The 19523-nt window shown below is 38.8% G+C and overlaps 1 protein-coding gene across 1 annotated transcript in view; it reads left to right on the forward strand.

Annotated features, from left to right (window-relative positions):
* Positions 1-19523, forward strand: part of Cps1 (carbamoyl-phosphate synthase 1) — a 122306-nt gene that overhangs the window by 70511 nt on the left and 32272 nt on the right. Inside the window, 4 exon segments of the mRNA NM_017072.2 lie at positions 14841-14982; positions 16210-16275; positions 16713-16776; positions 17991-18172. Coding sequence (NP_058768.1) covers positions 14841-14982; positions 16210-16275; positions 16713-16776; positions 17991-18172 — 454 coding nt within the window.

Below are 19523 nucleotides of genomic sequence, written 5' to 3' on the forward strand. Positions count from 1 at the left end.
TTTGTTCATAACGATCTGTATAAAGCTACCTCAAAGCTTGTAATAATTTTAAAGGTTCAAAAGCGTCATCTAGCCCGTGTAAATAGTTTTGATGGGTATTACAACATGAAATCCAAACATCTGATGTGAGACTCAAATAGCACTAACCCTAAATTCTGTGTTAGTGTCTGGGAGATACTGTATATTCTGTTCGCTCTCTTAATGAGGTTCAGTGATTTAAGCACATAGCAGTGTGATGCTTGTTATAAATGTTATGTAAATAAGGAGACTGATTGGCCACTGAACCCAGCTCTCTTGACCCTTTTATGATGTATAAGGGTCTCAAAAGGATATCAAAGTTGACTGATTCTAAGTGCTCGAGACTCAAGTTTCCTGGCCCACTTTTAATTGTTCTTACCATTATCCCGGGCCACGAGATCTTTTATTTCCTCAGAAACTTCTAAATGTCCTGATTTAGTTATCAAATTATGCATAATTCCCAAAGTAATAGAAACCCCTTATCGTCAGTGGACATCAAGGGGTAGACTTTGTTGCAAGTTTGGATAAGGGTTGAAAAAACCGTGGTTCTTTTTACATTCACATTTGCTTATGGTTTACATTGCTCGAAATTCTTAACTGCTCCTGTGTTGGAAAATCTGACTTTGGATGTGGGCCCAGGAGGTAATTACTTATTTGATGTATGTTGAGAGGAGTCCAGATTTTTCCTGCCACTGCATATCTCTGATGCCCATGTGCTTAAATCCTTCTGCAACTTTTGCATAGAAAAATTACAGCAAGGAATCCCAGCCATCATCAGTGTGATCATTTGAGGTGATCTGGGCTGTGGTCATCGGATTGGTGTCTTAACACTGAGCGTGTCCCTTCCAGAACTCAGTTCTGATTAGCGTTTCACCACACCAACCCATGAGCACAGAAATGGTGACATAGATGATGCTTTGATGACAATGCCCATTTTTACTAATTTAGGGAACGGCAATTATCTAGGCACCTTCAGACAAACTTTCCCCCTTTCCATGCGTGTTCACTGACTTTCATGTTGTCTTTATTTTTAATGCTGATGAAGAACTCGCTAGGCAGTCCATCAAATTTACAAATTATGCACAGCCATTAAGCAACACAAGGTGACATCATTGATGTGCGTTATTTGTTTAGGCGCCGAGAAGTTTCTTGCTACTAAATGTGATGTGTTGTCACACAGGATGTGTGTGTGTGTGTGTGTGTGTGTGTGTGTGTGTGTGTGTGTATGTGCGTACGCATTGGAATTGGAATTTAAAGGTCTAGTACTTACCAAATTAGCTATTAACCGCACAACATCAGATCATTACACATTGATCGATTATCTGCAAGGAGTTTGAGAAGTAAAGACTGTTTGAAGTTCTAGAGGAATTAAATGTGCACACATACGCAGACACGCATATGCTCATAGTTTACAGGTGTGCTCGATACCATCCAGAAGAACTCAGACTGCATGTAATGAAGGTCTCCAGCAGTGTTACATTTACCATGGAGACACAGTAGCTTTATCTCCATATAGCCAGGGCCTATGGTAATCATTTTAATTGTATTAGCAGTGGCCAGACAAAAAGTAGACTCAAGTTCCTTTAGCTGGGATGGTATTGCTGTAATGAAGTGTAAACAGGCTCATCTGGGAGCAAGGACTACTTTAGGACCTTAAGTCCCAAACATTTTATTTATAGCATCAAATCGAATTGAACATTTTTCAACTGAAAGGCAACCATAATATTTAAAGAAATATGAACAGGTCAGAAAAATTATAAGCATCACCTCAGTATCTTCTGTCGGCTGCTCTGAAATTGCATGTTTTCAAACACCATTCTTCTTTTGGACTCATTCTCTGTGTGTAGTACTCCACTTCAGGGATGGTGCTACACTTGCATAATTTCGAGAAATTTACATAAAAACCTGGCCACAGCGAAGCTGCATGAAGCTTCGCAGTTTTCCTTCAAGTGAGTGTTTTAAAGGAGAAACAGCCTGTCTGTGTTTACGCTGGCAGATGGAAGGTTTCCCACCATTTATGGCAATTGTGATTTTCCTGGAGCAGCCTATTTTGCCCTCCGGCTTTCACCTTACACGATGTCACTTACATTAGTCATGTTGGAGGTAACCGTTTAAAGGAATTTGTTTCCCACTGTTTCAGATGCTCAAACGTAGTGTATATATCTAGTGAGATACAGTCTAGACTTTAGAAGCTAAGGTTTGGATTTCTTTCTCTGTGAAGGGTTGACGTAGATTTGCCATTGGTTTATGAAAATGCAGAAATTACTTTTATCCAATATTCCATGGGTTTCTGTGATTTTTTTATGCCACACCAATTCTGATAATATGAACATTCGATTCCTTTCTTCATCTCCCCTTACTGCGGTAATGATTGAACTGAAGAAGGGGAGACGATGGTTTGCAAGGGTCCGGTTTCCATCTGAACTTCCCTATGTTTGTGTGATAAACTATGCCCATTGGTGGGTATTGAAAAATCACAGGCAGGCGGATTGCTTAGGGAAACAATCTCAGGCAAGCCTAGTGAGTTCTGCTTGGGCATTCAAGTGGTAAATTGAGCTCAGTAAAGTCGGCCATTTCCCTGCAGCCACAAACTCCTGGCTGATGTAATAATGCAGGTGTCACCTTAGCTGGAAGAGCCCCTTTGAATGCCCTCTCCTACGCATGCTAGTTCCTATTGACTTTTTATTTAACTTGCTCACAAGGCATGGCAAAATCAGACAAGAACACTTTGTGCTTTCGTTTGCTTGAAGTTTCCAAGGGGGTGTGTCACCCAAGCGTTGTTAGAACTTACACGTAAGAGTGATACTGCCTATACTTTGGTTTCTGTTTTTAATTTGTAATTTCTGGCTCAAAGCATTAAATGTAGAAATAACTTGGGGACACTTTATGTGAATATAACATACTTACCTGTTAGGATTTGTTCATTTTGGAATGGCATATTTATGATGCTATTCCTTTGGATGTAGAAACAAGATGCAGGCGGTAGGGTAATTTAGTGTAATTCTGATTTTATTCCCAGGAAATGGCCTTATATTAGTTTACAGCAGTACCAACTTACTGTGTTTCTTAGTTTAGTCCTAATTGTAACACATGCTCCCTTCTTATTTACTAGGTTGATACACAAGGTGCTGAATATGTGATGTTTGAAGATCTAAACCTGACAGGAAATCCACTTTTCCAGTCAGGACATATTAGTATTCTGTGTCATTAGTCTTCACATTCCTAGCCATCTACAGAAAGGATTTCCTTTTTCTGTTTTTCTCTTGTTCCTTTGATTTTCTGAGACAGGATTGCAGGAGACTCTGCTTGCCTTGAACTCACTGGGCAGCCGAGTGGGGCCTTGAATTCTAGATGCTCCTGTCTCTATCTCCTAGGCGCTGGGATTGGAGGTGTGTGCCATCTTGCCTGGCTATGAAGTTCTTTGAGGGTATTAAAATTGAAGAATACTTAAACAAGAATATTTCTTCTTTAAAATAGAAGTATTGCTCTGGGAAATCTTATGTCTCAGAACTAATACAAAAGTGCATTATATTTTAACTTGATTTTATTTTTTATGTGACTAGGTAAGTTATTTTAAGTAATCTCATGGGTGTACTATGACTCTATTAATTGTAATAATCTGTTTAATTACACATGATACAAAAATTTACACAAAACATTTAATGTCCTGAGAAAACCTCATTTATTAGTTAAGTAAGAATGTCATAGTTTGACAGTAATTGTGCATTTTTCAAGTATAGGAGCATTCTTATGATTCTGCTATGAGCAAGATATTTTACTTAAAAGCCTGTCAGAATAGTACTCAAATAATTCATACTACATTACATATTTCTCAATATTAGTTTTATGTCTGAAAAATTAAAAGCCTTAAGTTGATCAAAAAGCACATATACTCAAAGTGTGTATGAATCTATTAGTCATCAATAATTACTGGCTTATTGATATTGTCAGTCTGTCTAATTGCAGCATGATAGAATAGGCATTTACTTGATGTCATCTTCCTTTATTAATAACCATGTTCATCTATTAGCAATTACTAATGAATATTTATTTGGTACCCATTGTTTACAAGGTCTTGTACTAGGTCCAGTATCATTTGTTAAGAATAATTTTTAGTTATTAACCAATCTTCAGTGTGCTTATAATCTATATAAATATACACATGGATCATATTCATTGATGGACAAGGTAAATAGGAAAAACGTTAATTCAGGGAAATTGAATGAAGACTAAAATGTATAGGACTAATACTCTTAGTTAATCTCATAGCTCAACATGAGTGGTCTGGGAAGACCTTCCTCCATATTTTACTCTGTAAATGAGGGCCCTGATTGCTTAATTCCCCAAAGTTTCACAAGCGGTTCATGCTGGCGTCAAGTCTGAGTCCAAGGCAAGTGTGCTTTGCTTTAAATATCCCATTGCTACGACAGCAGCAGCTTGAAACTTTCTTATGAAATCAATCAATGAGAGGACACTTTCAACAGTCTGGTGTGACATGGGGGGGTTGTGAGATAATAATGGAAGGCAGTTGGATGAGTCCAGCGCAGTCAATTCCAGGGAGAAAGGAGGGAAGTCATAGATAGGTCTGCTATGAGAAACGTGTAGTGGGAGAGTAGCTGAATTCTACTTAGGAAGTGAGAACTTACGATTGCTGTTACTTTTTTATGTTAAGTTTAATGTAAGTGAGAGTCTTAACTCTTCAGTGAAGACAGTGTAGGATTAAACTGGACGTCGGCCAACTATTCGGCCACCAGTTGGAATAGTTAAGGCTACACAGTGTCAGCGTTCTATAATTATTATATGGCATCACCTTCGAAAGGAAATGGGAAATTCCACTAGGGATAATAGTAAGTATGCAAATTTCTTAATATACAATTTAAGCTAAAATTTGCCGTTTGTGTGTGTACGTGTGTGTGCATGTGTGTGATGTTTGTGTGTGAGCAAAAGCACATGCTATGGGGTGTCTAGTTAGAGTAGTAGAGTAGAAAGCGTTTCCTCTTTCCATTGTGGATGCTGGGATTGAACTCAGGTTTTCATGCTTTTGTGGCAAGCCCCTTTGCCTGCTGAGCCATTCCATTTCCTTAATATACTTTTGCACTGGTTGTTTCATAGTAAGAACTTTCCTTGATTTGTAAGGGTGTAAAATAGAGTCAGCATTCTAAGGAAGAGCACAGATACTGGAATGATACAAATGATTTAGAATGATCTATTTCATATTTTCTTGGGACTCAGCATAACGTGAGAAATTAATAAAAATTTGCAGAGAAGACTGATGCTCTTATGTATTGCTGACAGGATCGTATAGGTAGGCAGTTGTCTCTCCAACTTGTCTCAGTTCTGGAAGCCATGTTAGGCTTCCTTTATTTTCAGATAGTGTTGGTCATTCTCAGATTTCTGACGGGGTTGAAGACTAATTATTGTCTCATAGTCCACCCAGGCTATTTAACATTGATAATACATATTTAATTAGATAGTTTTCAGATAGTATTTAAGCTAGCCAAGATATAACACATAGATTTTAAGCCTTTCTTAAGCTAAGTAACAGAATGTACTATTTCATTGACAAAAATGATAGACTGGGTGTTAGGTGTATTTTATACTTCATAGATTACAGAATGGTAATGGTTGTGCTCAGCTTACATCTGAGAGAAACATTCATTTTTTTTAATTAGACAGAAAGGGTGAAATGTAGATTGTTGTCTATATGCAGGGGAGGGCAGGCAAAGATAAGGCGAGGCCTGTGAATGGGCAATGAAAAAGTAAGACAGGCACAGAGTTTTGGAAAGAGGTGAGAAAGAGAAGAAAGGGAAGAAGAACCAAGAAGGAGGGCAGAGAATGTTGGCCCAGATCTGTGTGGCCATAAATGGATTATTACAGGAAAATTTATCTTATCTAGGTGGGCAGTTTATATTATTATCAATTGGTTGTGAGTTTATTGTGTGGACGTTTTGTGGAGTGAGAATTTACTGATATAAATCTGATTGATAAATTACAAGCTTATCGAGTTTTGATTTTAACGGGTTACTGGGAGTTGTGACTGTAACCACAGGGGATGGTTGCTGAGAATGTGAGCAGAATATACAAGAGAGCCTCAAGACTGGTGTGGCAACAACCCTGCTTGGGAACTAGATAGACGGTGAGATCGCTGCAGGGCTCAGAGAGTAGCCATCACAATGTGGGATGGAAATTGAGAACTTAATGAGTGGGGTGGAGACATTTTGCTGATTGAGATGAAAATACCCCGCAGATGCCATGTGGCCTGCCAGAGCCCGCAACAGCGTGGGCTGGTGAATTCATATTTTATTATTTACTACTACAATAATATAGCAATTAAGTACAGAAATATTATGAATTTAATGAAAGTCAAAATTTCTCAGTTGTAGCAAAGAAGGGAGAAGGAAATAAAACACATGATTCTTGGTTGCTTAAAAAAAAAAACTAACCAAATTACTAACTGTAAGCTGGACAATCTGAAAAATAAGCTGACTGTGGTGAGAGACGCCATAAATCAGCATTGTTAGGGTCCAATCTCTTTCTAATTATCTAGGAAGGCTCTAGATGAGCCGTTTACTAATAAAATAAGATTTATCTAATTGTTTTGTATCATTAAATAGAGATCACACACAAGGACCAGGATACTTTCAGGGTGAAGTTTTTATTACCACATTTTTGTGAATAGGCAACATCTGCAAAAATGTACATTTTTGGACATTTTGTTTTGTTTTGTTTTTCGAGACAAGGGTTTCCTCAGTGTAGCCCTGGCTGTTCTGGAACTCAAGATGTAGATCAGGCTAGCCTTGAACTCAGTGATCTGCTTCTCTCTACCTTCCAAATGCTGAGACGAAAGGCATGTGCTGCCCCACCTGGCCCCATTTTTGAAGTTTTGATGAGAAATTTTCATGAATATTTTTGATTGTGCTAACAAAACTGGTTTATTTGGTAAAGAAGGTCGAGGCAAAACCCAGAGATTTTTTTCAATGGAGACATCTGTATTTCTCTTGAGACCTTAAAGCACATCGGTCTTATGTATGATACAGCCCGGTCCTACATGTTGTAGATGGTGAAACTGAGTCACACCAGGGTGCTTGCAATCATTTTGTCATGTGAGTTAGGCAAAGTCAAGGACTGCAATTCAGTGCCCCTTCATCTCCAGTCAACAACTCCCTTTCAAAGCTTTATAGAGACACAGCTTTTAAACAGACAGTTGGAGATCAGGTCTCTTCAGCTGTCATGCTGTGAGATGCACATTTTCCTGCATGAATAGTTGACCTCACTTAGAGCAGAAGTATTGTAATGAACATGCCCTTTTCCAGAGCTCTTCTGGGGGAACATCCAGGCAGCCTGACAGGGAAGAAGCCCCAAAGGCCATCTTTAGAAGATGCAAACAGAATTTTTAAATGCACGAAGATCTCAGAGGATATCCTTTAAAACATTTGCTTTATTAATAGTAACTTCTAACATACTTACTAAGATGTATATATTTAAAACAGTGCACAAACCTCCTCTTGCACATTGAGGTATGGGCGGAGAATGAAAATCAAACTGGCAAAATTATAGAGAATGTTGCCCCCTAGGCTATCCTTACCTGGTAAGTAATACCCGCGATGCTACTACAGTACATAAAAGTCACAGAGATAGAGTGTACGGATGACCATACCTCATGTTGCTACCCCAAACGTCTGGGAGCATTCCCTTCAGAATTTCATTTTCCATTTTCAAAGACTGAAAACTAAAATGTTCACCACTGTCTCGAGGGCTGTATACAAGAATGCAATCTAGGATGGGAAGAGACAAAGCAGGCAGAGGCATGTGAACATATGGAGACAGGGTCTCTCTATAATGTGGCTGTGACAATTCCGGAAGTCATTGCGTAGACCAGGTTGGCCTTAAGCTCACAGAGATCTGCCTGCTTCTACCTCCCTAGAACTAAAGGCATGTACCACCACCCCTGGAAATAATTAGTACTTTGGTATTAATATTCAAATTAATTAAAATTATATTATTAAACCTCACAGAGTATGGGTAGCCTTAACAGATTGAAACTAATATCATAGTGTTTCTGAACAACCAGGGATTCTGAAATTTATTTAAAAATGAATGTGTGGCTGAGGATGGATACTAGTGATAATATGGTTATTAGCATGCCCAAGACATTCGATTCAGTTCCCGGCATCACAAAAATAAACAGAAAATTCTAAAAAGGGTGAGAGGTAATCATGTAGAATAAAGAAATAGACTATTTAAAATAGCTACAGTATCAATTTCCCATGAAGTTTTGAGGCTGAGAGTGTAGTTTCTGTCTTTCAAGCTAAAGTACCATTTCATGTGATGCTGTCCGTTGGGAACAGTACTTCAGATACTATGGAATCATGAAGGCCAGCTTGACTCAGGCCACATCAAATCACTTTCAAGGTGCTATGCTTTCTCATGGACACTGGTGTGGCTCATGTCTGCCCTGTGCCTGTGTATCGTGTGCAAATATGAAGGTCTGACATTCCTCCAAAGACCCCACTGCTACAGAGGAACGTGCCGTGATCCTGTCAGAAATGAAGAGAGGCAGCTTGTGGTCTCCCTTTTGTCCTTTGCTTTTCTGATCAGCACTCACGATTTCGCAGAGTATCTTCCGTAGTTCTCTTAAGGATGCAGGCATGGCCTCTTCCCCCAAAGGGAAAAGAGGAGATGAGAAATAATCTTCCCACCAGAGGTGATAGTATGATTGCAGCATAGAACTAATATTGGAAATGCCAAAAATTATTAGCAATGTTGTGCAAACCCGGGGGAGAAGTAGGCAAGGGTTAGCGGATGAGAACAAGCCACTCATTTCTCTGCTCTTATTAGACCTGGCGTCATTTACTGAGTATCAGGACTAGCGCACCCAGCTTTTGCCTTCTGTTTTTCCTAAGAGAAAGGACAATAATAAGATTGCAGGTCCATCTCATAATTGTAGGCTGGGTAAAGTGCTTATTTCCACATTAGAGTTCGTGCAATATGGAGGGAAATTTGTTTAGTATGTCTTGTGAGTTGCTGGATCAGAGAAAAAGCAGTCAAGTGGCCGAGAAGACCCCGTGAGTGTGAGTGCAAAGCTCCCCTGGTAATTGCGATGCTGCAGGCGCTCCTCCTGTCCCTTAATAGATTGCCCCAGCTCCTCGAGCCCAGGTGAAAATTTCCTCATTAAGGAGAACTTATTCCATTTCCTTTCATCATTTATTATTGAAGACCAAATGTGAGTGGAGGAAGTCTCTGAGATTACAGGGTAGAATTTTAAACAACAACAAGATCCACACTGGGAGTCTGAGGAAGAGAGAGGAGAGCTTGTATTGTTTATAACCCAGAGAACACACTTCCTGCTGGAGAAGCTGAACCATGATGTCTAGCCAGTAAAAGATTCCAGTGGAGTGTGTAAAACTCCCATGATTTAAGATGTTTTATCTCCTAAAATTTTAGTCGTTTATTCTGCGCTGCTAAATAGAGAGAAGCTGGGGGATTCTGAGAGTGAGTGCTGTGTCCCAGGCATGGGATGTGAAACTGTCATGTAGATTTTGCTATGACACCATGAAAGTCCAGTCTTTGAAGACTTTTCTTTTGAACTCTGAAAGGAAAAGCAGGCTGGGCAAATAAAAGTTGTATCTACAGCCTATTTTAGAAGAGGTAGCTCTGCAATATAGATTTAATTTACATGTGTTTTAAAAGTATGAAAATAAACCAGATTCCAGCACACACACAGACATCCAATAGTAGAAGGATCACTTATCGCACGTGTTTTAAAGCCTGTGCTTTAGTGTGCCGTGTTCCCTTCAACCGATCACTCTCCTAGCTGGGTAAAATGCTCCCTTGATTTATAATATAACATAAGTGGAGCACTCCCCACCGAGGATCCAAAATACAGTTTTGAATACAAATTCAGCGTTTATATTTCTTCTAGCAATTATTGTGCTTTGTGTATGTTCCAAATGAAGATTTTTAGTTTCCTTAGGAAAAATAAAATAGTTACTTTGCCTTTTCCTAAAATATAATTCTAACTAGTTTGTAAAGAAAGAGAGAGAGAAAAGGAAAAAGCAAAAGTAAAAACAAGTTCTTGTGATGGTGGCGGAAGTCCTGTTTAGAAAAATGTAGGTGTGGGCAGAAGAGGAGGTGCATCTGAGGCTGTTAAAGGAGGTCTTGGTCATTTAGGATGGTGGTTCTCAACCTTCCTAACGCTGTGACCCTTTAATAAAGTTCCTCACGTTGTGGTGACCACCAGCCATAAAATTATTTTTGTGGCTACTTCGTAACTGTAGTTTTGCTACTGTTATGAATTGTAATGGAAATATCTGTGTTTTCTGATGGTCTTAGGTGACCCCTGTGAGAGTCTCTTGACCCAAAAAGATTGCAGTCCACAGGTTGAGAACGACCTATTTAGATATGATTACCTGGACTCTGAGGGAGTTTAACCTTATCTGATTCACTGGCCCTAAGCTACTAAGTCATGTCTTTAAACCATTTCTTCTCCTTATTGTAATGGGGTACAAAATGAAGGTTTGTATCAGAACAGGCTGGAGTAAAGCCAGTTTTCTTCCAAGTATGATACATGTCAGCCAGGTTTGTTTTGCACAGAAGTGACAGCAGCGGGAGACAGAGATAGTCTGCTCCCTGCTTTGGGGGTTGGTCTACTGGCAATCGGGCAGCTTCCAGCTTGGGAAGGGATCTAACCTAACTTGGTTTTTGCAGTTGCCACGGTGGGTCAGAATCAGCCCCCATTTCTCACTGAAAAATTGCTTTATAATGCTTCCTGTCTGAAAGCAGACATGAACAGCAGAGAGGCCTCGGGTGGAATCTCAGAAAAATCTCTTGTGGACTTCACACAAAATCCCAGCTGTCCTCGTATTTGCTTTCATTTACAGCACGAACACTGATTTAATAATCAGTCTGGTTCAGTGAGTTCTAATTTTCAAGACCTGCCAGAAACATCATGTCTACTGTTGATCAAGTTGCTGGATAGTCCGTGTTAAAATCCATTTGTTTACACCTCTTCTAAGAATCCGCTTGTTGTCCCTACAATTTGCACTGTGCACCTAGCCTGACGCATTTGGTGCAAAATTCTCACCTGGTATGACACGCGGGGGTGCCTTTGAGAGTAGCTCTGGTATAGTACAGACAGACTAATGGCTGTTTGTCCATCTCTAACACACTAAGGCATTTTTGTAGGTAAACATTTTAAATTTTCTCTCCTGTTGCTCACTCCCGAAATGGGCACAGATTCACCAAGTGTGGAAACACAAACACACAACAGTGACCCGCTCTGCCGTCCCCGGTCAGGTTCCTGTGCACCACCTAGCTACAGACTCTCAGTGTATTTCCACATCTGTCATGGCTGCTCTAGGTTACTTTGCACGGTTGCCTTTACTTATAGAACAGCCACCAGCACCCTTCACCTTTATATAGCTGAGCTGTCTTTACATTTATTTTCTCAGCCCCCTGCTGCTGTAGCATTTCTTACATGCAATCACCTTCACTTTATCTCTTTTCTTGGATCACATGTTACATCCCTATGTGAGTTATTGTAGATCCCCACCATTCCTCTGTGTCAAATATTCTCTCACGTTTCCGTGGGCGTCGCCTTCCAGTAGAAATTTCTAGGAAGAATATTCTCTATACTGCACTGTCGGATAGAGTGGCTACTGGCTTTGCGTGGTTATCAAGAAAATTGAAAGGTGACTGACTATCGATGTAAAATTTGAGTTTCTTAAAAAAAAACCTTTATATTTAAACAGCCAGATGGCTAGTGGCTTGTATCGTGGACAGCATAGTTCTTGATGTGTAGTAAAGGGCTTGATATGTTTCAGTGTGTAACAATAGAAATATAAGTAATTCAATAATTTTCTCAGAAAATGCATTTGCTAGGATGAAATACACATCAAAACCTGCTTATGTTAAAACTCTAAATAGCAATTAAACAACAAATTCAAGTCATTGGGAGGAATGACAGAAGAGGCTTTAGGTCTAATAGGAAAACAAATTGCCTTGGGAAAGTCAAAGCAAAAATAATCTATAGCAAAACAGATACTAAAACCTAGGGAAATAGCACACACACACACACACACACACACACACACACACACACACACACACACACACAGACACATGGTGGGAAGGGGGAGAGAAAGAGGAGAGAGACACAGACAGAGACAGAGACAGAGAAATAGAGAAAGAGAGAGAATGCTCAATTACCTAGCAGTTAGAAAATCTTTGATCTTCCAAAATCTCTCTCTCTCTCTCTCTCTCTCTCTCTCTCTCTCACACACACACACACACACACACACACACACACACACCCACACACACCCACACACACACCCACACTTGCCTGTCACTCTCTTTTTAGAACTTAGGACATAAATTAATTGAAAGTTAAAGATTAAAACATGTAAAATACAAATGATTTAATTCAAGTTATATTCTTTTTTATTTGAAAGAAAATAATTTTATTTCTAATACAGTTATAATTGAGTTCTTCTTGTAGATAGTCTCTAGCATGTTCAGAGGGTGGCCTCCAAGATACAACAAAGCAAACTTATATGATACAAATCGTTTAGACATGGTTAATTTTTGATTTAACCCATTCACCCATGGAAGAGGATGAAATACGTATTGATAAATACCTACTTTCCTTGGAACAGTGTCTGGGCACTGAAGACACAGAAGGGAGATGTGGGTAAAAGCCTCAAAAGCTCCCATGTGTCTTGGGGACATAGAGCATATGTTTCATGTTAAAATGCACAGTACACCCAGGACATACACAAAATGTGCAAAACGTTCAGTGCCTATTTTAATACACTTCATTTGTGGCATGTATTGCAATCGTTTAATAGTAACAACGCTTTTTTTTATTGCACAAAGTTCTAAATGATGTATCTAAAATTTGTTTATATTGTTCCTTTGTCACTTGAAATAATTTACTTTGAAAAATACTTAAAATTTTTATTCTTTGACAATTTCAAATATGTACACGGTATATTTTAATGACTTTTATTATCTCCATGACCCTCTCTTATCCTCACCCCCTCCTGTTGACATACTTATTTCTTCACAAAGTTCCTTATGTTTAGTTCTAAAAAAATATTTACTTTGATTCTGTGTGTATGAGTATTTTAGCTGCCTGTATATATGGATATCAGGCATGTACCTACTTGGTGCCTGCAGGGAACAGAAGATGGCATTGGATGTCCTATAACAGGAGTTAGACACTGTTTTGAGTCTCCATTTGTGTGCTGGGACCGAACCCAGGTCCTCTGCAAGGGCAGCAAGAGTTCTTTTTTTTTTTTTTAAGATTTATTCATTTATTATATATAAGTACACTGTAGCTGTCTTCAGACACACCAGAAGAGGGCATCGGATTGCTTTACAGATGGTTGTGAGCCACCATGTGGTTGCTGGGAATTGAACTCAGGACCTCTGGAAGAGCAGTTGGGTGCTCTTAGCCGCTGAGCCGTCTCTCCAGCTCCATGCTGTCTTGCTTTCTTTGTTTCTTCCTTTGCTTCTTTGTTTGTTTGTTTGTTTGTTTGTTTCTTCTTTTCGTCCCACACTCTCTCTAAACTCCATGTGCCTTTAATTATGGCTGCTTGCCTGAATTTGAGTTGGGGTTATTTACTGAAACATGGGTAATTTACCAGTAGCTATTCTACTGAATCAAATGACTTATCCTCCTCCTCAACTATATACTATTCGAGTTTTGTGAAAACGTTTTATTTACTATGAGTTAGATCTTCTGATATCACAGCTGCATATTTCAGTTTTACTGTATTAAATACTAAACCATAGTAATTTAATTTTATTGTGTCATCTATTGCTGGAAGGAGCCCTCAGGTATTGGGCAATAGATGGTTTATAGTAGCATTTTATTTTTATGCACCTTGGTTCTTTACCAATAATTTTTCTATTGGTTTTGAAATTTAGGTTAAAGAGTGGCTTTAATCACTTTTGTGTCTTTTTTGTTACACTGAAAATTAGACTAATAATTTCATTTATTTAATAAATGCTTGTCTATGGACCAGATAATGTGCCAGGCTTTGGGGACAATCTGATAAACGAGCAAGCAGTTTGTGGAGAGAATGTGCAGTCTTGAGTTGGGAAACTCAGTTCAAATAGGTGCCCATTTCACACATATGAAGACCTAGAGTAAAAGTCCAGCATTGAAAAAGAAACCACAAATTTAGGAATCATTATGCCACTAGGCTAATAGAGCCCATGACAGTGACTAAATACACAGAGGGAGAGAATGCAGTCTGATTGGAACAGGTGTCAAAGGCAGAGCCTTGACAAAATTTGCTCCAGTTGCAGTGGACGTAAAACAGGGTGAGAAGGGTGAGTGGCCAGTGGGGCAACACCGGCTTTATACAGTCACTTCTGGCTGTATGATAGGAGCTCCCTAGTGATTACCATAGGAAAAATTCATTAGAACCATAGCTATAAGATTTTAAAGAGATGAGGGGGGAGAGACAAAGAGAAAGACAGAGACAGAGGAGGAGAGAAACAGAAAGAGAGAGCGAGAGAGCGAGAGAGCGAGAGAGCGAGAGAGAGAGAGAGGGAGAGAGAGAGAGAGAGGTGGGGGGAGGAAAGTTGAAAGGAAGGGAAGTTTACAGAGATGTTAGCATTGCCAATGCCAGAGGCCTCCCAATGGCTTGAAGAGTATATGTTTATGAATTTTTTAAAGACAAGAGACATGATTATGCTTGGAGATAGAATATAAGAGCATATTTAGTACATTTGAAATGGAACAGTTCACTGTTTCCTTTGGTGCTTGTGTTTGGTTTAAGCTTAAATCTTTCTTTTCCATTAAATCCCAGTGAGTCTGTTACAGAAGAAACTCTGAGACAGGCCAAAGAGATTGGGTTCTCAGACAAGCAGATTTCAAAATGTTTAGGACTGACCGAGGCTCAGACAAGAGAGCTGAGATTGAAGAAAAACATCCACCCTTGGGTTAAACAGGTAACGCAACATCTCTTTCTCTCAAGGGCTTCTGTTTTGACATGTAGGAATCATTAACAAAGGGTGCTTAGAAGACAACTCCTCGGCTAATCTCACGGACGCCCATGACATTGTTAGCTCATGACACTCAGCACAGGGGTGACTCGTGTATGAAGGGACAAGGAAGAAGGGGCAGTGGGCTGTAAAGAAAACATGATTTCTATGCTATACAGTAACCAAAATTATATCTGCCTTTGACCTATGTCTAAACATATATGTAAGGATAGAAATCTTGGTGTAATAATATATGGGTCAGCACAGGGCCCGAGCCTGTGGAAAAAAATCATTATCTCTTTGCGCACTAACTTTTTAAAAGGTCAATACTTTATTTTAAGTGCTCCATTATTATGCTTCATTCATATTCATCGTGGTGGGGCTGGACGTAATGATCTCATCTAGCATTCGTGACAATCACACATGAACATTCATAGGTATGCCATTTGGTTGGCTCTTTTTTTTTTCTTTTAATGGAAGGAGTGTTTTGGCTTAAAGTACCACCAGCTGCTTTTTGTCCTTTACAATCATTGACTTTTCGCTGTGGGTTTAAGGCGCACATGTAAGCCCTTAGGTCACAAGCTGGATTCTAAATATTTTCTGCTCAGCGATTATTACCTTTCTTTTTTCTTACCAGCTTTGCACCAGCTTGCCCTGTCAGCCCCACATTCTTGCTCACTAAGCTGAGCCAGTGACCCTCGAGAGTAGAATTGATTTACTTTTTCCAATTATGTCCAATGAGATCCGGATTCCCCACCACCTCTTTGGACTTCTGGTATCTGTGTTACCCATTAGTACTATCACTAACTTAAATCCTATACATTAATTGGTAAACCATAATCATCCTTCCATGTAGGGCATTTTGGCCTGACTTGGACTTCATACACAGCCGCTTTAGGTGCCTGGTTAAGTAAGTGGTCCTTGTGACTTATGAACATTTTATGTGGGTGTCACTACTGCAGGGTTCCAAGGAGGCACTTAGCAATGTCTAGTTATGTACTGCTCAAATGGCCACTAGATTATATTGCTATTTCTTTGGTTTTCAGAATTAGTACGTGCCTTGGATATACTTTTAGCTGTTCCTGGCTTTATATTTGACAGTACTGGACATTAAAGAAATGTGGGAATAGCACAAAACTCCTAGTCTTTAAAAACTGTAAAGAGTAACCATCATGTAACCATTTTCTTTTACAGATTGATACATTGGCTGCAGAATACCCATCAGTGACAAATTACCTGTATGTTACCTACAATGGCCAGGTAGGAACTACAAAGATCGTCACATGTAGATTGCTCTGGGTTCAGGGGTTGGCCTACCTTAGGGCAGGCTATCAGGGTATACTATCAGGGTGTAGTTTTCACCTCTGATTATCCACTGATATTGCTAATAGAAGTGGCATCCTGTGGGAAAGATGCTGTAAGGAATGCCTGCACTTATTCTTTAGGAATTCCCCTAACAACGGAATCAAGCAAGCAAGAGAATATGAGAATATGCTGTTTTCTCATGACTAAGTTGCAAATATTGAGCTAAGTCAACTTAAAAATAAAGAGTTTCTGTGAGACTCTAACACCATATATTTAGGGATTTCCTAAGACTGATAGGGGTGCATGTGAGAAAGACACACTTAGAGAAGGGGCAAGTAGTTTAATTAGATGGAATAATGGCATAATTACAATATTTTTCTTTTCCCTCTTAGGAGCATGACATCAAATTTGATGAACATGGAATAATGGTGCTGGGCTGTGGCCCATACCACATTGGTAATGTGATAATATGTTTATATAAGACTATAGTTTTCTAGTACCCTTTATAAATATTGATTCCATTTTTCTAAGAGCTCATCAAACAAATAAATGCTTTTATAATTTAGGAAACTGAGATCTAGAGAAATAATATTTAAACCCATGAAGTGATTTAGTGGCAAAAAGGCGGGATTCAAGCACAAATCTCAACTACAAATTTCACCTCCTTTCGTCTCATTATATTACATGATTTTCACTTTTGTTGATGAAGAAAACACAAAGGAGTCAGATCAAACTTTCTCCCCAGGCTGATCCAAAGGCATGGATCTAATTATAAGGGCACCACTTTTCAAAGCCTCACCTCCAAAGAGGTTAAGGATTGTGTTTCCAACACACTGATGTGGACTTCACCTGTTTGCATCACCTCTCTGTATTTGGTTTATGGCTGTACAACCTTTCATGGCCATCTAAGCCCTTCTCTTCAGAACGTTTCTATTTAACCTTTGATTTTATGTGACTCATTCATTACTGTCATGTTACATTGTGGTTCAGAATAGCAAAGTTGATGATCAAGTATATATGTACTTGACAATGAGGAGCACACTGCTACAAGTGGATAAACATATTTTGTTAGGACTTTTTAGAAGATAGTGTCCTAATGCAAAGCATTAGTATGTGTCTTTTGAGTCTATGGCATTCCAGCAGAGAGATATTTTGAGCTATTTAGGTGTTTATTATGCTTAGATTAGCTCATAGAAGGTCACTCACTCTTTAAAAACGTAAGACTCTTCAGTCAGTGAAAATATGTCAGAGCTGCAAGTTACATCAGGGACTGCTGGGTTAGCCCTCTAAGAGTGATTATGTGAGAGTTAAAGCAAGACCTCGAGTGTTCTAATTGCTGGCCTAGCTGTTTAGCACATTGAAGTCAGAGTGTCCACTCTGATTTCCTTCATTAAATAAAGTTTATCTTTTTATAGTCCCATTGACATTGAGGCTCTGAATTCTTCAAACATGAAGATATGTATTACTTAGCTTAAGTATAATTCAAGCCAACATATTATTATTATTGTCTAACCAGTCCTCACTTTTCTTAATACTCAGAGAATTTGTAAATAGGTTCAAAGTTTTATTTTTAAGAATTTAACTGAAAGCATTGAATTCCTTCACCAGCACTGGCTGGAGAAATATTTCTTCTCCTCTCACTCCTTTTCCTAATATCCTTGTCTCTGCAGGCAGCAGTGTGGAATTTGATTGGTGTGCTGTCTCCAGTATCCGCACACTGCGCCAACTTGGCAAGAAGACGGTGGTGGTGAATTGTAACCCGGAGACTGTGAGCACTGACTTTGATGAGTGTGACAAACTCTACTTTGAAGAGCTGTCTTTGGAGAGAATCCTAGATATCTACCACCAGGAGGTAAAAAGTGGGAAAAAACAATCAAAAAGAAGAGATTTATTCAGTGCACACCTTGTATGTAATTGTATTCATGTGTTCAGATTTATAGTGTAACTCTTCTTAGGATATATTTCCAGTCTTCTCCACTGTCTAATTTTGTACAGAAACTCCACAAAACAATTGCCCTGACTTTTTAATTCTCATATCTTGGCAGAGAATGGTCATTTCATGAAATATTCCCCATTTTGTTTGTATGCATTCCAACTAGAGTGAAAATTCAGTAACACATACCAGTCACATATTGACTAGCATAAAGGAGTCTCCATACATATCTTTTGAAATGATTTAAGAGGTCGTCTCTTCATGCATGATGTGGTTTAATGATGAACAGTTCTCAGAGGAGGTAGGTCAAGTTGTTTGCCAATGACCAGTTCATTCCTTACTCAATCAGATGAAACCATTATCATTAGTCTTCAGGTTGAGATTAGTCAATCTATTCCAAATGATTCTGGTTCCTGAGAGGCTTTCTCTTACAGTTAAAATTGACCTATCCTCACGACAATTTTATTGAATATATATTTTTCATGGATTAGGGATGTAAGGTTACTCTAAGTCTTAAAAACAGGTTATTTTTTATTATATTAATAACTGTTGGAAATTCCATGGTGATGTCTAATAGTTGATCCTTTGACATAATTTTTGTTAATTCCTCACCACAAAAATGGCTATATATATATATATATATATATATATATATATATATATATATATATATATATATGAGAGAAATACACTGATTCAGAGCCATGGGTTTGAATTCTAGTTTTGGCTGAAAAACTGTCTTGTGTGGGTTTCTTGAAATCTCTTTGATCCATCCTTTTGTTAAGGAATAATATAAGGATGCAGGTACTCTGAAGGTGAGGTAGAATTATGGATGGAGCTGAAGAAATGTGATGTGACTTCTTGCTTACAAAGAATAATAGATAAATTTAGATCTTCTGTATACTTACAAGTGTCTGCTGAAGTCTGACCTGTTGATCTCAACACAGTATAAAGGCATTTCATCATACCATTCGTATAATCCATGAGGTAGAATAGGATTTAGCACTGTCACTGAAAAGAGTTTTCCATGTGGCTCCTTTATATTCTCAGATAGATTGTTGACCATAAAAAGAAGTACATGCTACAACTATTTCTTTAGCACTTTGTAAATACCACATTTAGCAGGAAGGATATGTCTTGATTAGGGTTCTATTGCTGTGGTCAAACACTGTAACTAAAAAATGCATGGGGAGTAGAAGGTTTTACTCCACCTTACCCTTCAAGCCAACATTTATCACTGAGCGAAGTCAAAGCAGACCCTCAAGGCAGA

Source organism: Rattus norvegicus, chromosome 9 (genome assembly GCF_021556685.1).
Source record: "Rattus norvegicus strain SHRSP/BbbUtx chromosome 9, alternate assembly SHRSP_T2T, whole genome shotgun sequence".
Taxonomy (NCBI): Eukaryota; Metazoa; Chordata; class Mammalia; order Rodentia; family Muridae; genus Rattus; species Rattus norvegicus.